General features: G+C 41.0%; 1 protein-coding gene across 2 annotated transcripts in view; it reads left to right on the plus strand.

The window, feature by feature from the left end:
- TNFAIP8 (TNF alpha induced protein 8) overlaps positions 1–24,147 on the plus strand; it is a 104,180-nt gene that overhangs the window by 69,744 nt on the left and 10,289 nt on the right. The window contains exon 1 of one of the 2 annotated variants that reach the window (XM_048850829.2): positions 5,387–5,500. The exons of the other annotated variant lie outside the window; for it this stretch is intronic. Coding sequence (XP_048706786.1) covers positions 5,470–5,500 — 31 coding nt within the window. The 5' untranslated portion in view covers positions 5,387–5,469. Of the gene's footprint in view, positions 1–5,386; positions 5,501–24,147 lie in introns of those variants that run through there. 2 annotated transcript variants of the gene reach the window in all.

The raw sequence follows: 24,147 nt of genomic DNA on the forward strand, positions 1-24,147 counted from the left end.
ATTGGATTCTTCCGTCCTAAGTGCAGGACCCTGCACTTATCCTTGTTGAACCTTATCAGATTTCTTTTGGCCCAATCCTCCAATTTGTCTAGGTCCCTCTGTATCCTATCCCTACCTGCCACCATATCTACCACTCCTCCTAGTTTAGTATCATCCGCAAATTTGCTGAGAGTGCAATCCACACCATCCTCCAGATCATTTATGAAGATATTGAACAAAACCGGCCCCAGGACCGACCCTTGGGGCACTCCACTTGATATCTGCTGCCAACTAGACATGGAGCCATTGATCACTACCCGTTGAGCCCGACAATCTAGCCAACTTTCTACCCACCTTATAGTGCATTCATCCAGCCCATACTTCTTTAACATGCTGACAAGAATACTGTGGGAGACCGTGTCGAAAGCTTTGCTAAAGTCAAGAAACAATACATCCACTGCTTTCCCTTCATCCACAGAACCAGTAATCTCATCATAGAAGGCATTGCTCTTGTCTTGTCTTCTGTTGACAGCCACAGTAAGACAAACACTCGGCCCTGAAGGCAGCAGCACAGTTGACGAAGGACTAGTCTACAGTGGCTGAATTCGCTGCTCTTCTCTTGGTGGGCTTGATTCTGTAGATTTTTTTTTCCATTCATTTGAGCTATATGGGGGGAATGGGGTTAGACACGAGTATCTAATGAGGAAATACTTATGTAAACAGAGGAGTCTTAAGTTGTGCTCTAAGAGGCAAAATGTGAGTGAAACCTGATTTTTTGCAGAAGAGATTTCTGCAGCTGTGTATCCTTCACCAAGAATGCCTCATCCGTAGCTTGGGTAAACTTGGACTCTTGGGTCCCAACAGCTGTTGTTTCCAGCATTCTTGAAATGGTGTGGAGTGAGATGTCCCTTTAGGCCATCATCAACCACTGAAGGTTTTTACTCGATGGAGAAACACTATACTATACAGAGGACCACTGTCTACTCTGCACCCCATCTGTCTCCAGCTTCATAACATATTGAGTGATTCTGTAATCAGTGTCTATTAAATGCTGTATAATTCTAAGGGTTATGCCACATAGTTTAGGTCTAAGTCTCCTAAGGGAATTCTCTCCTGCCCCTGAGAGGAAAACCAGTCCAGTAGCCTTTTTTAAAGGTGATATTACAGGGTTTTGAAGTCATGCATATGAGAGAATTACTCACTGACTTTCAAGATGATCTGTTTTATAAAGATTGTGGGGTTTTTTTCTTCCCGAGGGAAGGATGTGAAACTATAGTGCACCAGCTTTCCATGCAATAACTTGCCATTTGGACACTGGTATAGCTAGTGGAGGGCCTGAAGTGCAGCTTGACATACTAAACTTTTCAAGTAGTAGTGCATCAAGCCACATTCTGAGACTTTCACTGCACAGTAGCAGTGTCCACGTGGAAAGTTAGTGCGCAGCAAGCTGTTGCACTGTAAATTCACACCTGGCTTGCTGCACAGTAACTTAGTTTAGTCTGAAAAGCACCTGTAAAATGGTTTTGTAGTTCTGTTACTTTGAATCTTAATCATTCCATATCAGACTTATTCAGTTGGCAGCTAAAACTACCGGACTTGTTTCCTCAGCCTGGGATCTGAAAGTCAAGCTGGACTCTTTCTGACTCTCACATCCTCACCAGTGACTGTCTAGAAGCCAAATGTTGCCTTGGTTTTATCTTTGCAATTGCATTGTCCGAAAATTGCCCTCTCCTGTTCTTTATAGGTTCTTTACACCACACTCTGTAGTGCCTTACATTTCCTGAAGAAGAACTCTGTAAGCTCAAAAGCTTGTCTCTTTCACCAACAGACGTTTGTCAAATAAAAGAGATCTGCCTTCCAGTACTGCATGAAGCAAAACTGTCATGTGTTGTTTCTTCTCTCGTCCTCTCCTAATGGGAGGAGCATGTGTACTGGAGTGTCATGGCTTGGTAAGGTTTTAGGGTTTTTTAACATATACGTGCTTGTTAGAGAAGGCCAGGTCAAAGAAATGCAGCTTGCACTTGGAGCCAAAGGTGGTGAGGTGTGTGACAGTCCTCGGTTCTTGGAGTTCATTTCATAGTCTTGGACAGGCCCAAGAAGGTTCTGTGTCCTGCACAGGTGAATTTTATCTTTGTCGAGCTTCATTGTGCCAGGGGAGCATAGTTGTTGACCATAGGCTTTATCCTAGAGCTTTAGGTGGTCTTTTAGATATCCTGAGCTAGGGCCATGAAGCACCTTGAAGATAAGGACCAAGTCCTTGAACTTGATTCAGAATTCTATGGGAAACTTACAGAGAGAGTGGAGGGCAGGTTTGATGTGCTTGTGGTTGCCTGTGTTGCAGCTTCCTGTGCTAGTTGGAGTTTCCTAAGCACTGAAGGCTTCATGTCCAGGTATATCACAATGTGGATTGCAGTTGAGAGGTAAAGAATTTCCTTTACTGGGTTTGCACAGCTGTTGTTCGGGGAGCAGGCAGAATTTGAAAACATTGGTGGCCCGGCCATTGGGATTTACTGTTTAACTATTCTGCACAAAATGATGCATAAGTCAGAAAAGAATCTAGCTCAGGGTCCTAATGCTGTTTTGGGTCTGTACGGTGGTCAGAAATGAAAAGTTGAAAAACTTTTATCACTTACTCAAGTCTCAACTGTGGCCCTGTAAACACAGAAGGCAGATATCCTGAGGAAGGAGATGCTGTTTAAGTTCAGTTTGAGTCAGAGACGGCATTTTTAATAATCTGTCATTTTTTTGTTTTTCTTGAATGCCTTAGAAAAGTTCTGAAGGCTTCTAAAACCGCTTTAGAGAAGTGACTTATGCATTTTAGAAATTCAGAGAATTCTACAACTCTGTAAAGTTTATCAACAAGAATTAATCCTCTGGTCTGTGGAGAAGTGGGGACTAGTTGTGTAGAAGTGGGGACTAGGAATTTCTGTTGTGTAAATTTACTCATGGAAAGCCCTTGTATGCCATCTCAAATTATGGGCTGGATGTTCATCCTCCTAGAAATTCTGCCTTTAGTTAAAGGGCCTCAAGGGCTATGGCTATTGATCTTGTCTAACACTTCAGTAATTCCTACCTCTTCTATAGTCTCTGCATTTTTTAGTGGGTTGTTGATTGCTATCCAGTCATTCCAGACTAGTGCATAGGGAGCAGGGGAGTGCAGAAAGAGTAACTTCTCACTTGAAAATGTGGCTTCTTTAGCCAGTGCTGTGCTGTAGCTTTTTCTCTAGGATGGCCTCTGATATCATTTGGTGAGACTTCTCTTTTTCCCCGCTGAACTGTGCCATCAGTGAAGACCATGGAACGTATCTTAGTTTCCTTAGGGAGCGACTTAGGAGCCCCACTAGCGGAGGCCACTATGGAGTGGTGGTTGTTACACATAAATAATTATATTTCAGTAACACTTAGAAGCCCCTGCGAAGACACAGGCCCCATTGTGCTAGTCAATATACAAACATGTAGTAAGAGACAGGCTCTGCTCTGAAGATCTTACATTCTAAATAGTTCAGACAGAAAATGTTCTAGATGGGAAACTGAGGCACCGAGATATTAAGTGATTTGGTCACACAAAGTCTGAGGCACAGCCAGGAGTTAAACGTAGATTTCAAGTTCCAGTTCATTAACTATAAGACCATCCTTTCTCCTGAATGTGTTCCCGTAAGTGTGAATGGATGTCATGGAGTATTAGATTTTATGGTGCTCCATGTTTTTGTTCTGAAGGCACACTTTTAAATGGAGACCACCAAGTCAGTGACTTGGGTCTCCAACCTTGGGGGTTTCCTGACTGCAGCTTGAAAGATACTTTATTTAGTCAGCCTTCAGTGACCTGAGCACTTATTGTTTATAGCACCTTTTATCCAAAGCACTTAACATGTGTATGTAAAACCTCTCAACACCTCTGGGAGGTATTCTGCTCACCCAGAAGTTGTCTGTGTCTGAGCTGGGAATGCAAACCTGGATTCTGAGCTCGAGATGTTGCCTCTGCTTTTATACTTAGGTCATAACATTTCTACTAGGTATTGTTCTTTAGCCTATGCACTGTACTAAACATATATATCAAATGTCAGGTTTCAGAATAACAGCCGTGTTAGTCTGTATTCGCAAAAAGAAAAGGAGTACTTGTGGCACCTTAGAGACTAACCAATTTATTTGAGCATGAGCTTTCGTGAGTCTCTATATATATATATCAAAGAAACTAATAGAAAAATGTTCCTTTGCTCCACAGAGATAAGTTTAAATGTAGTCTATGTCAGCAGTAAATATTAGAGTCCTCCCATTAATTACCTTCATTGCTTTTGAACCTACTCTGTATGCTCTGGTCACAACATCTACTGTGTATGAGCAGTCTGGGGATACTGGAAAAGATGTACATTACATTCTATTAAGAAAAGGAGTACTTGTAGCACCTTAGAGACTAACCAATTTATTTGAGCATGAGCTTTCGTGAGCTACAGCTCACTTCATCAGATGTATACCGTGGAAACTGCAGCAGACTGCTGCAGTTTCCACGGTATACATCTGATGAAGTGAGCTGTAGCTCACGAAAGCTCATGCTCAAATAAATTGGTTAGTCTCTAAGGTGCTACAAGTACTCCTTTTCTTTTTGCGAATACAGACTAACACGGCTGTTACTCTGAAACATTACATTCTATTGTTATGCTGCAGAAAATGTTGGGAGTGGGCCTTTAAATGTTATGATATGTGGATGTATATGGGAGCATGTAGTATAAAGACAAATGGAAATAATAATAGGAAACAAACTCCCCCACGAAAAATCTCAGATGAATTGCTTCTTTGAGGATCTATTCTATAGTACCACATTTTCAACATGGAGGAAGGAAAAAAGTAAAATAATCTGTTATGAAACCTTAGTTTAAACAAACAAGTAAAGCTGTCATTTTTCCTCCTTGAAGTACTTTAAATCTTACTGTCTTCCAGTGTTAACCAGTCCAATTTCAAATATCTTAGAACTAATTCCAAGTAACATGTAGTGGTGAAAAGTGCAATTTAGGTTTTAAAAAAATAGTTTCATTTGGAGCTTGTAGCAAGTTGCCTGAGGCCCCTTCTGCTTGTCAATCACTGTCATAAAATGTTCAAGTTACCACTCAGTGTTGCTTTAAACTTAATGATATTTGCCTCACTTCTGCTCTCTCTCTCATACACATTCTGCGTGCTGTAACAAGTAAAACTCCACCCTTTCTGAAGACTAAAAGACATGGGGGGTAAAGGGGGGATGGATGGATGGAGTAAAATGTATAAACTGCAACTAACTGCTGGGAAATGAGTTTCTGCAAGGTGCTGCTTCCCAGACAGTTGCTTGTGTGCAGTTCAGAAAGGGGCGGAATCCTTTGCACATAGCTGAGTGCTGATTTGTTGAATTCACAGAATTTTTCCCCTCATAATCCCACCCACCCTTTTTTTGAGAAGTTGACTTGCTGCTTCTCAAAGAGCACGTCAGCTGTAATCTGGCCTCCAGTGAGTTACACTGACACCATGAGCTCAGAAGCTGATGAATCCAAGGAAGGTATGGTTTTAACTTTTTCAAAGGCCTTCATTTAAAAATATAGTGCAGTTAGGGTCTTCTTCAGGGCTGCTTTTGGCAGCCACAACAGAAAATGAATAAGAGTTTCGCTCATTTTAGCGTTGAACCAGTCATAAGGGAGGGGGAAAATACTTTGGCAGAATCATCTGAGGACTGCTTTTTAGATTTTACTAGAATCAAAACAACCGCAGTCTTGATTCCAAAGACGTCTGCTTATTTGTGCAAGGGTGACCTAAGAGTACACAAAGTACTGGTAAATGAAAGAAGCAATGTATAGTAAAAGACTTTTGGAATTGGAAATGCTGTATATTTGTAATCAAAGAGGAAGCTGTGTAGGGGAGAAGTGAAAGATCATTATTTTGGGAATGAGCTTGCTGTTGCTGCTGACTTCCTTTACAGTATAAGTGCATACTAGTTTGGGGGGGGGGGGGGGGGTGTTTAAACTGAGAGGAGTGTGCCTGGAACTAACGTTGCCAAAGCAAGGGTTTCATTTACTCCTTGTAGCATGAACGTGTGGAAGAGCTGGAAACATTTCAACAAAAACACAATTATTCACCAGTGTTGATTTTTAGGGGGGTTTGTTTTGTGCAAGTTGCGGAGGAGGATGGTGGAGAGGGGGAGTAATTTCCTGAAACTCGGTATGTATACAAAAGAGCATTTGTACAGAAGGGAGAAAAAGTCAAGACTGGGATAAAAAACTGGCTTTCTCTGAAAAGAATTTGATTTCATGATCTTCATAAGTAGTCTCTGTGGAGACTCCAAACTGAAAGAGCGAAACAGTATGACTCTCACAAACCAGGTTAGCAACAAGGAAACCCAAGTGTTTCCCATTTGGTAACAAAACAATCAGAAAGCTCTTCAGAATATTTCAGAAGGCTCTCCCTCCCCATCCCACCTTTCTCTATCTCACGCCACCACTTGAATGTGTTAAAATTACTGTAGGCCTAGAAAAAAGAAAAGGAGGACTTGTGGCACCTTAGAGACTAACAAATTTATTTGAGCATGAGCTTTCGTGAGCTACAGCTAGACTTATCTTGTACATGATGTGAAAGACAAGGATAGTTAGCTGATCTTCAGAAAAATAGGACTGTATCGAATGAAATTTAATGATACAGACAACAACATAATCTATGTATATAATGACTAAGCATGATCTTTGACATTCTTGTAGTACTCAGAAATTCCATACGCTCTCCCTCCCTTTCTCCCCAAATGAACAAATACACTAAAAAGCACACACTTTTTTTCCAATAGAATATTCAAGAAATTATTGTAGAATTGAAATACTTTCCTGTAGCAACTGTTGTGAAAAAAGAGAGAATGTACATTTCTATGGCAACGTGCACATTCCACCCCATTTGTACAATAGGAGAGCAAGTAGCATGCATGCCATGGCATGAAACATTCTCTGGTTTACACACAGGAAACGTCAGACAGTTTTGTAAAGTGCACTTTATTTCAAAAGTAAATTCATTTTTTTAAGGCAAAGTTCTTATATCCGTCTGATTTAGATTCTTAACGTTCTCTGGGAAGATAACTTTGGTTTTTATGCAGATTGTTTAATTTCTCTGGACATAATGTGAGGTGCTAAGGTCTTCATGGTGGCCAAGGTAAGGGGTTGGTTTCTGAGGAGAAGAGATTACTTTGAGATTTAAAGTACTTCAGTTGCTTTAATTGGTAAGACACTGGATTTTGTTTTGCTTTGACCTGAATAAGTGTTCAATGGAAAACAGAAGCAGTGACAAACTAGAAAGAGCAGGTGTGAGTATCAGTCGGCAGAGATTACTCTTTTTAAATGTATTGATCACTAGAAACTCCACAAATACGTTAGTTTTATATGCTGATCATATTGTACAGAAAAGATTTGTGCTGCATGAGATTTTTGTGTATGTAATGTCGTGTCTTGATGAGACTACAGTACCACTGTTTTTAGTTGTCATGACCCACAAATAAGGGGAAAGGAGAAAATGACTAGTAAAGGCTAGATTCAGTCAACAAAATTATAAATTGAGTGAATCTGCAGCTATGTTAGACCGCCATATCTGATCCAGTTTAACACTGCCAGGTAGCTCCTTGGCCCCAGGCACAACACTGACAGCATGTCTATGCTGTAGTGCAAGGTGTGACTGTGGCATGTGTAGACTTATCCAAGCTAGCACTGATCTAGGTAGTTTGAATAACAATAGTAGTGAAGCTGCTGCAGCACAGGCTGCACAGGCCCACCCAGGACCCTCGATATGTACAGGAGGGGCTAGCCCATGCTGCTCCAGCTTCATTGCTGTTGTTCAAGCTAGCTAGGTCAAAGCTTGCTTGGGTAGGTCTGCAGGTGCTGCAGTCACACTTCTGATTGCAGTGTAGACTTACCCTAACACTGAAGACATAATTGCAAGCCCAAAGATGCATAATCATAGAACTGGAAGGGACTTTGAGGGGCACTCAAGGCAGGACGAAGTATTATTTAGACCATCCCTGACTGGTGTTTGTCTAACCTGTTATTAAAAATCTTCAATGACTGAGATTCCACAGTCTCCCTAGGGAATTTATTACTGTGCTTAAACTACCCTGACAGTTAGTAAGTTTTTCCTAGTATCCATCCTAAATCTCCCTTGCTGCAATTTAAGCCCATAGCTTCTTATCCTGTCCTCAGCGGTTAGAGAACAATTTTTCACCCTCCTCCTTGTAACAACCTTTTATGTACTTGAAAACTGTTGTCATGTCCCATCCCAGTCTTCTCTTTTCCAGACTAAACAAACCCACTTTTCCAATCTTCCCTCATAAATCATGTTTTCTAGACCTTTTAATCATTTTTGTTGCTCTTCTCTGGACTTTCTCCAATTTTTCCACATCTGTCTTGAATTGTGGTGCCCAGAACTGGACATATTACTTCACTTGAGGCCGAATCAAGGGGTGGCCAAACTTACTGGCCCTCCGAGCCGCATACAACAATCTTCAGAAGTTTGAGAGCCAGAGCACACCAGCTGGGGTTGGCGGCTTCAGTCCCACTCCTGCTGAAACCCTGAGACCCTCCTCCTCACTTGACAGAAGCTCGTACCCCACCACCCCACTGAAAGGCAGAGGTCCTGAGCTCCCCCCGACCCCCACAGTCTGGTAGATGGAAAATGGGGGACGTAGGGGGCATGCGAGCCACAGTTTGACCGCCATCAACGCGGAGTAGAGTGGAAGAATTACTTCTCATGTCTGTCTTACAACACTCCTGCTAATACATTCCCAAATGTTTGCTTTTTTTGCAACTGTGTTACACTGTTGACTCTCATTTAGCTTAGCTTGTGATCCACTATGACCCCCAGATCCTTTCTGCAGTACTCCTTCCTAGGCAGAAATTTCCCATTTGTATTTGTACAACTGATTGTTCCTTCCCAAGTGGAGTTTTTTGCATTCTTTGCATTTGTCATTATTGAATGTTTATTTCAGACCATTTCTCCAGATCATTTTGAATTTTAATCCTTATCCTCCAAAGCACTTGCAACCCCTCCCAGCTTGTTATTGTCCGCAAACTTTATAAGTGTACTCTCTATGCCATTGTCTAAATCCTTGATGATGATATTGAACAGGACCCCACTTGCTATGTCCTTCAAGCTTGACTGTGAATCACTGATAACTACTATATGGGAGTAGTTTTCAACCAGTTATGCACCCACCTATCAGACTAGCTCCATTTAGGTCAGTGGGTCTCAACCAGGGGTATGCCTCCCCCTGGGGATACGCAGAGGTCTTCCAGGGAGTACATCAGCTCATCTCGATATTTGTCTAGTTTTACAACATGCTACGTAAAAAGCACTAGAAAAGTCAGTATAAACTAAAATTTCATACAGACAATGACTTGTTTATACTGCTCTAGATGCTACACGCTGAAATGTAAGTACAGTATTCCAATTGATTTGTTTTATAATTGTATGGTAAAAATGAGAAAGTGAGCAATTTTTCAGTAATGGTGTGCTGTGACACTTTTTTTTTGTATTTTTATGGCTCATTTTGTAAGCAAGTAGTTTAAGTGAGGTGTAACTTGGGGGACACAAGACAAATCAGACTCCTGAAAGAGGTTAATGGTCTAGAAAGGTTGAGATTCACTGATCTAGGTTGTATTTCCCTAGTTTGTTTATAACAAGGTCATGAGAGACCGTATTAAACCCTTACTAAAGTCAAGATATACCACATCTACTACTTCCCCCAATCCACAAGCCTTGTTACCCTGTAAAAAAATATATATATATATTAGATTGATTTGACATGATTTGTTCTTGACAAAACCATGCTGTTTCTTATCACCTTATCTTCTAGGTGTTTACAAATTAATTGATTAATAATGTATTTATGTATCAGAGTATTTATGGCAGAATTCAAGCATTCAGATTCTGTTGGATAGCTGACCAAGTAAGTTACCGTTTTATTAAAAACGGTGATGAGTGCTTCCTGTGTAAGGGTGACAAATTCAAACTGGAAATAAGATACAGCTTTTTAACAGTAAGGTAAGTTAACCGTTAATTCTGAGTAGCAAAAATTAATCTAACAAATACATTATTGTCTTTGGGTGTGAGTTTGATCTAATTTGTGCCAGTGTCAATCAGGAGTAAGAGTGAGACTCCCTCCTTCTTGTATATTGTACTAGTTCCAAAGTAAATTGAGGATTTGGATTATGCAGTAAGTGAGCTGTAGCTCACGAAAGGTTATGCTCAAATAAATTTCTTAGTCTCTAAGGTGCCACAAGTTGTCCTTTTCTTTTTGCGGATACCGACTAACATGGCTGCTATCTAAAAGCAGTAACTCCTGTGTGGCTTTGCAGTTTCTGTCCTTGATCACTGTTTACTATGTGGTCCAGAGGAGAATATTAAAGGGAAACTGAACTTTGTGTTCAATTATGCCAAAACATGCTGTGTTGTTAATGTTGCTAAGTAACAGTTCAACAAATATCTTTGTATTGATCTTTAAGCCCCAATGCCATTACTTTCTGGTGTATATTAATATCATTTCATACATTTTTCCATTTGTGTATTTACCTTTTTAGAGTCTAACTTTGAAACACCCCCTCCTCCCAACCTCTATATATAGATACCTTTGTACAGGCCAAAACGTACAGCATGGTAGAATTTAAGAAAAGAAATCTTGTAATGTACTATTTCTAGTAGACTCTTGTGTCCTATTTTAGGCACACAGAGCAACCCAAAAAAACTGTAAGTGCTATAAAAATTGCACTGGTTTAGGTTCTGACTTCGTTGCTTGCAGTGACCTGAGGCTAAATGCTTTTAGTGCAGTAAAATTAAAAAGGAGATAACGCAGTATAAGTTGTCACAGTATAAATTATTTTTGCATCTCTCTCTCCTAGGATAAAATATTAATATGTGTAAAACTTTAGAATACAGTAGCTGAGACATTCATTCTACAGGTTTTCTGTTGTATATTTACCAAATACATAATCTTGTTTTCTAATAGAACTTTCAACTCCAGACATAACATGAGAGAAACTCTGCTGCCCCTAAAGTACAATGGAATGATATTTGCTATGAAAGATTTTTGAAATGCACAACATCATCCGTTGTTTAGTAGGATGCACAAGTAGAACCATTCAGAACCAGAGTGTCTACTGTATCTTTATTTCAGTCAGTTCTAAGTTCTGCAGTTCATCAGTGTGAAATCTGTGCATTCCTGAAAAACATTGAGAGCTTTGAGTAGCCATGCTAGCATTTTTTAAATGTAAATGAGATTATGGAGGAATGAACTCACATGTTTTATTCCTTTTAGGACTTAGGACATGCAAAATTAGCTGCTGTATGTAGAGATTGTGAGGCCCATAGTACTCCCTATTTTGAGAGGTAAATACTCACCCCCTCTAGTGATTATGGATCATATTTTGACATTTTGCAACTACCTTTTTCCCAGGCAGGCAGATAAGTTCTTGTGAAATAGTCAGGGAATCCCCCAGCATCCTAATACTGGAGTGGAATGTTCCCTATTTGACCAATGTTGTCAACTGGGAAAGCATTTTTAAGGAACTGCTATTGGGCTCTCACAGTTTGTTCAATCCCAAGCATCCACCAGCAAGGATAATCTAGGGTTTATCTGCAGAAGATTCTTCCTGTTGCTACCTACCATACTGGCCTTTTGTGATGGAACCCTTTACCGCTGGACTCTTCATCAAAGTGGGGAAGGACATTCATAGTATACAAGTGTTGGAGGTAGAAGTTTCCTTAGTATTTGAGCTATTAGGGGTAGACCTGAATGAAGGACAATAATTGCGTTTCCCAGCAACTTTTAAGGTTTCAAAATTTGTTTTCATTTTTCACTTGAGTGAAAAGAAGACCCTTCTAACATTTCAACAAAAATGGAATTGTGCCAGAATATCCATTTTTTGGAATGACACATGGGCATTTCAAGGTGATTGTGGATGCTGGTGTAGGTAACATGGTGATTAGGGCACAGGCCTGGGGAGTCAGAAGACCCAGGTTCCAGTCTCTGCTCTTCCTGATTCAGAGCAAAGATTTTCTTCGCAGATTACTCTGAATCATGCAGAGAAGGGACTTGAACCTCGGTTTCCCTAGGTCTCTTTCCTAGTCACCAGGCTATAGTTCCCGCCAAAACTTTGAAATCGATAAGTCTCCCTGAAACTTTTTTGCTTCAGCGAAACAGAGTATTTCAGCATGTCTCGTGCCACTGAATATTTTCTAGCCAGTTTTAATTAGGAGTAGGAAAGACCCACTAGCCCCAAATGTGCTCATGATTTAGGGTACGTCTACGCAGTCAATGTTAAAGTGCTGTCAGCTGTGTTGTCACGGCTCCAGCATGGGAGAGAGCTCTTGAAGAGCTGTAATAAAACCACCTCCGTAAGGGGAATAGCTACCGGCGCTGTAGCACTATCTACACTGCCACTTTACAGCGCTGAAACTTGCATCGCTCAAGGGTGTGTTTTTTCACCCCCCGGGCAAAGAAAGTTTCAGCGCTGTAAGTGGCAGTGTAGACAAGGCCTCAGACTCTGACTGAAGACTGGGTGTTGCACAGATAACTCTCCCTGCTTCAGACTGCAGAGGAGAAGAATGAGGACATGGTGTGGGTTTTATTACTTGGATATCACTTGCGTCATGCCATATGTTTATATGGTTTTTACACACACAGATTGCTGTAGTCCTGCCTTGAAGATACTACAGTCCAAGCTACATAGGACACACTGAAGGCAAGATGTGGGGCACTAGTTCAAGAAAGGGAAGGTTGTGGAAAGAGAGCTAGAAGATAGGAAAGAAGTGGGTATGAAGGAGATGGGAGCGGTCATTAATAATAATATTCGTACTCCAATAACAGGGGCCCACGGGGAACATGATAGAAGTTGTAAAAGAGAGTGAAAGGAGGAAAGAGTACAGTAATGTGGAAGGTGCCCTGGAAATTGGAGGAAATAACATGAGAGAACTAGACAAGGCAAAATTATTACCGTCTTGAAGATGAGTTGGAGGAGCATAAATATGATGTGGTAAAATGCCTGAAATCAGTGAAGGTATTTGAGCGGAATGATGTGACTAGAGAACACTGGATGATTCAGGTGGTAGTACTAATTTAACTCCCATAGGCCTTTTTCATCTCTTGGAGATGTTTTCTCCTGAGAATCAAGGCTAGAAAACCACATGAGGCTGGGAATTTGCTCTTCCCCCAGTAGTTCTGCATCTCAGTCCAGAGCAGCAAGGAAAGAATGACTGGTTTTATTTATATTTTTCCTTATCTTGTCTTCTGCCCTGGGATAACTTTTTCCATTAACACACTGGATGTCACAGAGCTAGTATATATGATTTTCCAGGAGCTGGCTAATCTGGAAAGCAAAGGATAATGCTATGTTGAATCAGAGATCTTAGCCATATACCATTCCTATGAAATACTACTGAGCCATTTTCATCTACAGAGCTCTTTGAAAGCACCAGTCTTCATGCCACCCCTTATTTAGTTAGGTAAGATCCTTGTTACAGTTGGAGCAAATAAGGCAGAGGTCAAGTGAATTGTCTGAGGTCACAGAGAGAGCATTGCAAAGACAGGTGACTGTAGCCTTTGGTTTCTTTAGGTTGACAGAATGATTAGAACACTAATCAGCAACAAAGTTATAATGATTGGCTTAGATTTACCACTGCATCACTTCAACTTTACATTAGTATAATTTCACAGACTTGAATCAATTTACATTGCTGTAAATGTGGATTAACACAAGGTGAATCAGGCTCAATGATTGTAACTTGCACTAATTGATTCTCTTTCGAATAAAAGTGAAGAATCTTTTATGCCCAGTTTTCAAACTCCAAACAAGAATTAGTGCTGAACAACATGTACATGAAAATGCCGGGGTGTGTGTAAGGCATTTTACCATACATCTTTCAGTCTCATGCATCCTTTCTGCCTATACCATTACATAGTCTGTAATTTGTTGTGATTCTGATATGTTTTGGGATTGAAGATCAAGAGAGTCAAGCAAACTCTCCATCCTCCTTCCACACCATCGTGTTGACACTTTTTACCTTTAGGCTGTATTATTTTTAACACTTTTAGTATAAACATATTGTTTTAAATCAAAATGCTTTTTAAACAAAAAAAGAGAAACGTGTATAATAAAAGTAGCTTTTTAACTCTGGATGAAAAGGACGTGCTTACAGACTCCTATATTTATGTTCATGAATGGGCATTTTTGTGTCTACGGGCTCATTTGTGCGTTCAGATGTGTGGTTTCGTGGGCACCAAAGGGGGGGCGTGCGTGGCTTTTTGTGAGTTAATCCATTCTGCCCTGTTTTATCCACTACCCTATACCACTGAAGTCTGTGGGGAGCACAGGATGCAAATCAGGACAGAATATGACATATTGTGCCCATGTTTCACAGCCTGCTCCTCAGGGTCTCACTTCAGTCCACACGGCAAAACAACTTATAATTGAGGTTGAAACCTTTTGGGCTCAGTCCTCTCCCAAAAAGAAGTGAGTGACAGAACTCCGTCATTAATTATGAGCAGGGTCCAACCCCTTAACTCACTGCACTGTACACAGGTATTGCACCACATGTGATACTATACATTGCTACTATACATTGCTAACTACTTGGATGTTGGCCCATGCAGAGCAACATGAGCTATGGATGACACTACAGTATTTTGATTTATGTCAAGCTTTCCATTTAAGGCAACGCTTTATATTAGTGGCTTAGTTTTTCTTTATTTTTCTTTCTACTACTTTGTTTTATTTACGGGATTGCTCACTGTGCCCTAAGCCCTTTTTCAAACCCTCAGAGATGGTGTCTGCTCTCCGCCTGCTCACAATCTAAGGGCAGTGGACAAGTGGAGTTTAAGGGATTAGGGACCAACAGGCAATTTATGAGCAAGACCGCTCAATCCACTCTAAACTGCATAGCAGAAGTGGATTTTTAACAGAAACGTAAGTGGACAGAGTAGTGTCATTGCAGATAAATTCAGCGAGGTTGTATTCTTTACGATACTGCTAATCTAGACTCTCAGTAAGAGCAGACAAAAGCAATGGCTTCATAAGATTCAAGACTATTGCATGAGGCCTGGCTGGAGCAAAGTATGCAGAAGGTAAGACTTGGGAGCTAACAATCAGATAAGGTTATGATGCAAAGGCCTGTGTAAGTCTCTTTTAATTAGAGTGTCAATACTGTTTTGTCAAATTCACTTATGTACTGTAGTGATGTTTGTCATCATTATTTCTTTTCCACTGCTTTAACCACAAAAAGTCAATATAGTAAGAAATAATTGTAAAAAGACATATTCCAAATTTAATCGCAAATTTAATTTTTACAATCAATGTATACGTTCTTTGAAAAAGAAGGTAATTATTGTAGTGACTGGCATGTCATGGATTATGAAAGTAAATAGATATAAAGTTCCATCCATTAAATGTAAATTTATAGTTGTGTTGTAATATGAGAAAATTAAATTGTTTTTTCCATGCAGCTCTTTATTAAGCGGCTTTCTTTCTTTTCTTAGCCTCCATCAATCTCAGAGGGAGAAGTGTGAAGATTAAACTGTTATGAAATAGGTTATATTTAAGTCTCGTTTCTTTTTCCAAGACACACTGTTCATTTGTTCATATTTGCTGTTTTATGGGTGACGGAACTGAAACTAATCATTTCACAAAGCCAGTCATGTACAAAACTATAGGCGCAGTTGTTGCCATGTATGGCTGTGTATGAAATTTCAGTGTTTGATATGACTGTTCTCCATTTGTAAAAATAGAAGGAAAGTTTTTACATCAACTCAAATGACATATGTGACAGAGTTGCATTTTAATCAAATCTTTTAATGTGGAAGACTTAGATCTATTTCTCTTTTGCCTATGCAAATTGCTGGGCTTTTTTTTTTTTTTTTTTAAAGAGGGGACAGCTTTGGGGTTTTTATAACTTTCTGTGATGGAAACACTTTAACACATCTGTTGAAGGGAGTAAACTGTGTGATGATAAATGATGCATATGTGACTGCTACCAAGATGCCCAAGGTACCAGTGGAATCAATTAGACACAATATGACTTTGTATATCTGAGTGGTATCTCTTCTCTTGTACACTATTTTACTTAGAATGGCTCTCTGCCAGGTTTGTTTGTTTTTGGGGGGTTAATTTAAATGGTTTGACTAGTCTATGGGGATATTTCTGATGTAGTGCTGGGCCTAGAAAGTGTAGAACCCCTGGTATAGTAAAGACACTCAAAATTTGTCTTGAATGTAGGTTTAAACTAAAATTGTGTTACAACAAGCAATCAATATTATCAGCAGTCGCAAGACATAAATTATTGCATTTGTGGCGTTTAGGCATTGATCAATCTGCTGTGATTTCATTTACCACTTAATGAAATCTTATAGAGAAAGAGGATGGTAATACCTCAGATTGAAGGAAAGGCAAGCTATTAATACATAGGCACGGCAAAAATGTCATTTCACTAATTTAAGTTTTAGATCAATAGGTTGGGTTTTTTGTTGTCATCAGTAGAGGACTTTTCCTTCTCCAGTGATCATAATGGTCCCTTCTGACCTTAAAGTCTATGATTCTATTAGTGTTCAAGTGTTTTCTTCCAAATCACCTTTTCCCATCATAACCCCCAGGATCACAAGCTGGTGCAACCATCCTTGACTAAAGGCTGTATGGGACTGCCTTCATAGTTCATCAATAGTGCTACATGCTTGGCCATATATATTACTGTGGAACAGTGCAAAGCACAAGGGCTAGGCATTTGACCTCTGCAGTGCTCCACCATCCATACCAGTTTATGTAATGAGAGCTAATCTCTCAGGCATCAGCCCAAAGTACTTAACCACAGGAGGGGTCCAAATTTTAAATAGTAAACACATTTGCTAAGCTTACAATTAAATAGGATATTTTAGTGCTATTACTGTTCAATAAAGATTCTGTAATAATACTGCTTTTTGACTACAGTATAACATAAAAGATATTCAACCACAATATCTAATTTCACAGAAGCATGAGTCTCTGAAAATATTAACAGCCTAATTTTCCTTTCACCTATGTTTCTAACTTTTGTTAGATCCCTCATTTATGCTAAATTAGGAGTCGCAAAATCAGACCCTAAGGAAGTAAAATATAGTGTTTAAAAAAAAAAAAAAAAAAAAACCAGAGGAAATCACTAGTTTGAACAGCCATTATGACTGAGAAAATTCAACTTTCATTTTAAACTACTGAGAATCAAACACTTAAAACAGTGGTGTTTAAAAAAATACAATATTTTAAATGTTCTGGTCAATTAAACAGCTGTTTTGACCATTGGCTTTGAATCAAAGGGCTAACGGATAAGACAAGCCAAAGGAAAAGGTGAGCAGCAATGCAAAGAGTGAGTGAGATGAGAGAGGTGGACTGTGCAGTAGGGTAAGAATATTTAGATAGGCATATTTTTGTATTGACAGATGGGAGTAAGGGAATTGGAGAGAGGAAATGGTCGCAGTCATTGAATAGATGATTGGGAATTTGGACTAATTTCCTGGCAGTTGTAATGCAGAGGACAAGATGGAACACACACTGAGCAAGGCATGGTGACTACTCCTTGAGTGCTTTATGAAATAGGTATGGGGTTTTTTGAAAGAGAAGGAGAATTAAGGAAGTGAGGTTGGTACAGTAATAGAGAAATAAACTCTTTCAATTGTACAGTGTGATATGGAGGAAGTCACAGAACCAAGAATGCAACTGAGGGAAAATAAAATTAGACATTTTCAAATTTGCTTTAAGATCAAATGTTCTGGTTAATTTAACAGCTGTTTTCTATTCTCACAAATCTTGTCATTTGTGAACTCCTCTTTCCTGCTTTCCTTACATCCAGTCATTTGTCAGATCCTGCTGCAGCTATCTCTACATCATTTCCAAAATATATCCCTTCTCCTTTCTGACTTCAAATTTATTAGTCTGTTCTTGTAATAGATTATTGCAGCCACCTTCTCTCCATTGTGCGTCATGTCATCTTTGTCACCACTATCTCCAGTCAGTTCAAATTTCAGCTGTCAGTTGATTTATATTCTTGCCACATGGGCCTTGTATCTGAGAGCCTTTGGCCTTTCCCTTGCCTCCAACTTATTTTCTGTATCAAGTGCAAGTTTCTTCTTCGCATGGCTTGTCTCTATCTCTGCCCAAGACTTCTGAACTCACTTGCTCATTTTGCTCTGCCCGATCTTGTGTCTTGTCACCACCTTTGACTCCTATCCCCATACCTAGTTCCCTTTTGTGCATGAAAGTCCATATGCCACAACTACCTTCCTATTAATATATAACAAGACCTCTCTTCCTTAAATATTCTTTAAATAACTCTGTTCGATCAAGCATTCCAGCTGTAATGGCCAAACTCCACTTGGAGTATGTTCTGTCTTGTCCTGTCCTGTTTGCTTGTTTTTGTGCCCTTCGGGGTAGGAACCCTTTACTCTCACACTGGTGACCTATTCTACAGTTTGGTATGCACTTACGAGGCTGCATAAATTATTACAGTATCGGGATTGCATTCTGTTTGTTCTACAGAAATGACTGATGCACATTTTTATCTTACCAAACATCTTTGTAGCGTCAGTGTGGACTGTGGCATTCGTGTGTGCTCCTGGCAAATGCAGATCTGCACATGCACATATAGGTGCAGAGAAGCACCTGTCTTTTGCCTACTTAGACCAATCCAACAGCTGAAATATATTGGATCTATATTTAATGTCACAGCACCTGTTGCTGCATTCCAAGAAAGGAGACAAATGGTGGCTAAGGAGTAAAATGCCAGACTACATTCGTCATCCTATTCTGTGTGACTGGGTCAGCCTTCTTTGTTTTTCAAGTACGCAGTATATTTTAGAATGTGGCTCTATAACAGTAATCCTATGTATATAAAAAGGTATTACATCTGAACCGTTTTCTTCTTGTCAAGGCAGTGTAATAAAAACACCCATGGCTTCTAGTGGGAAGAGCTGGCAAGCCTTTAAAAAAGCTTTGTGAATCTCCTAACTAGCTACGGTATCATGTGATACAGAGGGTGGCTGTGGAAAGCTCAGGAATGTAAAACCAGAATAACTTCTTGGTGCAGATTGCTCTCATGGGGCAGCAAAACCCTATACACACATTCTTGTTTGGAATAGCATCATTCACCACTACTACCACCCCATCCACTCCTCCCCACCACACAGAGTTTTCTTGGGGCTTTTTGTTTGCCTTGCAACTGACTCGTCCCACCTTTTAGTCAGAGATCATTTGTGTCCAGTTACTTAGCCGATGCATTTTCTGTTGGAACAACCATATATTGCATATAACTTTGTGAACCCATTGGCAAAGAGAGAACTTTCCTTTCTAGCATCCTACGAAAAAGAGGATATAGGGCAGGGATTCTTGGGATAAATTTTTTGGTGGCCTCAGAGTGTGGTCACCAGCTCTTGCTGGTGGCCACTCTCACACTTTTCCCCCAAACAAATATGCACATATACACGTCCAAATCTTTGTAATTTATTTATTGCTATCTAGAAAGTTTGTTGTTAAAAGTGATATTAACAAACATATAAATACCACTTTTCACAGCATATTTACTCAGCCCTGGCAAACCAGGGGACAAATTAAGCCCTGGATGGGGGTTCAGGGGAGACAGTCGGGCCAGAGTCTGAAGCCCCGTAGCCAAAGCCCAAACCCTGAGCCCCACCACTCCTGGGAATATGGGGAACTCACCAGGTGGCTGCTCCAGCATTGTGTCTCAGCTATCTTCAGAGGTGGCAGGGTCCAATCTCTGCTTTCAGCCCTTGCAGCCAGCATCAAGGCAGTGCATCCAGGAGCAACAGGGAGAGGGAGGGGCTGCTGCTTTGCCCCTCCCCTTCCCCCCCCAATCACAGCCCCGGAGACTGTGGCTGCAAGAAAAGCCCATGGTGGCCACATGTAATGCAGCCAGGGTGGCCGCATTTGAGAAATGATAGGTTATCCATGTTATGGTTCTGGAAACTTTTTGTTTCTTTCCCTCCACAACTCTCTGTTCTGAGAGGAGTTGCTAGACTTACTTTATTTTGTTTTCCCCCCTACAGCTGACACAGCTGGCTGTATGGCCTTATCCAGTCATCTTTGGCTGTCCCTCAATGCGAGGATGATGTCTGCCAAGGGGGTTCATTGGTGGGGTTTTAAGTGGCTGAGGAGCCCTATTCGTGCCCTGCAGATTTTACCACACAAGTCAAAGGTGTAATCTTGGAGGAAACATAGTTGGCTGGACAGTTGTGTCCTTTCTTTCCTCCTTTGTCGCTTCTGTCTCATGAGCACTTCTGTTCTCCTCAAAGTGAGCTGTGGCTTGGTGCATGGTGTGGCACCACTGTGTTCTGTTCGACGCCGAGTCCTTCCGGTTTGTTGGGTTGATGCCTCCCTTTTTAAGGTGTACTTTCAGTACATCTTTGAAGCGCTTCTGCAGCCCTCCGTGAGCCCTTTTTTCCTGACTTAACTGAGAGAAGAGTACTTCCTTCAGGAGGCGTGTGTCAGGCATACATACACAGTGGCCAGCCCAGCGGAGTGGTGTTTCATGACCTGTGCCTCTATACTGCTGAGGTTGGCTGCAGAGAAAACTCTGATGTTAGTGTATTGGTGTTCCCAGCTGATTCTGAGAATCCTCCTGAGGCAGCGCTGTTGGAACCCTCGAGCCATGAATTAGCTGGCAGCCTTTATGCTCCAAGAGTGGGATAACCCACTTCTATACTCTGCAAACTATGTCCATGCAACACATCTTGTTTGCTATTTATCCTAGGCTTCAGGGCCTGAGATTAGTTTCTTGTTCCAGGTCTTTCAGTGTAAATATTAAAATGATTATAAATTGCTTGACTAATCAGCATTTTTATAGCACTACACAGGGAAAAGTTGTAGCAAGAATCTTTTAAGACTTGCCTAAGGTACATAATGATAAACTCCCAGGTCGGGAGCCAGAAACATGTACATTTCATGCATTTAAAAAACTTGGTTTAAATATTTTTTCCTAACTAAAACTGACATTCACATATTTCAGAGTAACAGCCGTGTTAGTCTGTATTCGCAAAAAGAAAAGGAGTACTTGTGGCACCTTAGAGACTAACCAATTTATTTGAGCATGAAGTGAACTGTAGCTCACGAAAGCTCATGCTCAAATAAATTGGTTAGTCTCTAAGGTGCCACAAGTACTCCTTTTCTTTTTGACATTCACATAGAAATCAGAATATTTTCCAAGGAAAAAAGTGCTAAATAAAACACTTGCTCTTCATAAAGGTGTGAGTGGCAAGGTACATAGGAGAGAAATGAGAGGAATTGAACATTTTTCTATAGAGTTAGGTATGATCTACAGCTCTTTATTTTTAGGGGCTTGGGGCCAAAGTGCTGGCTTGGAGAGTTGTGAGTTACAGAGGGCCTAGAAAGTGAAGTGTAATTCAGAATGGATTAAACCTTTGGTAAGGGAAGAGGTGTTAACTGCCAGTGCCCTCCCTCAGGGTTGGTGTTAGGGAGAAGGGAAGCTCTAGTTTACAGCAGGAGTTTGAGACTTTTGATTCAGTGTATCCGTGGTGTCAGACCTTTTCCAACCAAAACTGCCCATTTTTTGGATTGTGCTAATACTGTAAGACAACCTCTCCAGTGCAGCTGAAGTTGTAGAAGATTAGCACAGCTGCAACCACTTCTCCCAGTAGACTTTCCATCTCTGGGAGTCTCGCAAGGGTATGTACCAGCTTCTCAATGAATCTGGTCCATTGGGAGTGAGAACTGTGTCCTCTTTGGGCCAGAAATGAAGATTCCAGGATTGTGACTCGATCTGTCTGTCACTCTGAAGCTTATAATGTCTGTGGAATCAGTTTCATAGAATCATAGAATATAAGGGTTGGAAGGGACCCCAGAAGGTCATCTAGTCCAACCCCCTGCTCGAAGCAGGACCAATTCCCAGTTAAATCATCCCAGCCAGGGCTTTGTCAAGCCTGACCTTAAAAACCTCTAAGGAAGGAGATTCTACCACCTCCCTAGGTAACGCATTCCAGTGTTTCACCACCCTCTTAGTGAAAAAGTTTTTCCTAATGTCCAGACTAAACCTCCCCCAATGCAGCTTGAGACCATTACTCCTCGTTCTGTCATCTGCTACCATTGAGAACAGTCTAGAGCCATCCTCTTTGGAACCCCCTTTTAGGTAGTTGAAAGCAGCTATCAAATCCCCCCTCATTCTTCTCTTCTGCAGGCTAAACAATCCCAGCTCCCTCAGCCTCTCCTCATAAGTCATGTGTTCCAGACCCCTAATCATTTTTGTTGCCCTTCGCTGGACTCTCTCCAATTTATCCACATCCTTCTTGAAGTGTGGGGCCCAAAACTGGACACAGTACTCCAGATGAGGCCTCACCAATGTCGAATAGAGGGGAACGATCACGTCCCTCGATCTGCTGGCTAAGCCCCTACTTATACATCCCAAAATGCCATTGGCCTTCTTGGCAACAAGGGCACACTGCTGACTCATATCCAGCTTCTCGTCCACTGTCACCCCTAGGTCCTTTTCCACAGAACTGCTGCCTAGCCATTCGGTCCCTAGTCTGTAGCTGTGCATTGGGTTCTTCCGTCCTAAGTGCAGGACCCTGCACTTATCCTTATTGAACCTCATCAGATTTCATTTGGCCCAATCCTCCAATTTGTCTAGGTCCTTCTGTATCCTATCCCTCCCCTCCAGCGTATCTACCACTCCTCCCAGTTTAGTATCATCCGCAAATTTGCTGAGAGTGCAATCCACACCATCCTCCAGATCATTTATGAAGATATTGAACAAAACCGGCCCTAGGACCGACCCTTGGGGCACTCCACTTGATACCGGCTGCCAACTAGACATGGAGCCATTGATCACTACCCGTTGAGCCCGACAATCTAGCCAGCTTTCTACCCACCTTATAGTGCATTCTTCCAGCCCATACTTCCTTAACTTGCTGACAAGAATACTGTGGGAGACCGTGTCAAAAGCTTTGCTAAAGTCAAGAAACAATACATCCACTGCTTTCCCTTCATCCACAGAACCAGTAATCTCATCATAAAAGGCGATTAGATTAGTCAGGCATGACCTTCCCTTGGTGAATCCATGCTGGCTGTTCCTGATCACTTTCCTCTCATGCAAGTGCTTCAGGATTGTTTCTTTGAGGACCTGCTCCATGATTTTTCCAGGGACTGAGGTGAGGCTGACTGGCCTGTAGTTCCCAGGATCCTCCTTCTTCCCTTTTTTAAAGATTGGCACTACGTTAGCCTTTTTCCAGTCATCCGGGACTTCCCCCGTTCGCCACAAGTTTTCAAAGATAATGGCCAATGGCTCTGCAATCACAGCCGCCAATTCCTTCAGCACTCTCGGATGCAACTCGTCCGGCCCCATGGACTTGTGCACGTCCAGCTTTTCTAAATAGTCCCTAACCACCTCTATCTCCACAGAGGGCTGGCCATCTCTTCCCCATTTTGCGATGCCCAGCGCAGCAGTCTGGGAGCTGACCAGTTTGAAGCAATGGAAAGAGCTACAAGCATTGTGGAGAGTTGTTTTTGTTTATATTATCACTAAATTCAGTCATCACTGGAATGTGTGATCTGTTACCATCCAGTTTTTGAATTCTCAGTCATTTTCAGATTTATGAATCATACTAGTGTGACAGCATGGACTTTCAGCTACTGATGTTGATGTAATATATATAGACTTCTGTAAAGCATTTGACTTGATACCAAACAACATCTTGATTTAAGAAACTAGAACAGTACAAAATCAGCATGGTATGTGTTAAATGGATTAAAAACTGGCTAACGTAATCTCAAAATGTAATTGTAAATGGGTAATTATCATTAAATGGTTGTTTTTCTAGTGGGGTCCCGCTGGAATCAGTTCTTGACCCTATCATACGTTTTCAGTGACATAGAAGAAAATATAAAATCATTACTGATGAGAATTGCAGATGATGCAAAGATTATGAGAGTGGTAAATAACAGAGGACATGTCAGATACCGAGCGATGGGGATCACTTTGTAAACTGGGCTCAATCAAACTATGCATTTCAATAGGGCAAAATATAAGTTTATACATGTCGGAAGAGGTAGGCTCTCTTTACAGGATTGAGGACAGTATTCTGGAAAGCAGTGATTTTGAAAAAGACTTAGGGGTCACGGTGGATAATCAACTGAACATGAGCTCCCA

The sequence above is a fragment of the Caretta caretta genome, chromosome 5, assembly GCF_965140235.1.
Source record: "Caretta caretta isolate rCarCar2 chromosome 5, rCarCar1.hap1, whole genome shotgun sequence".
NCBI lineage: Eukaryota > Metazoa > Chordata > Testudines > Cheloniidae > Caretta > Caretta caretta.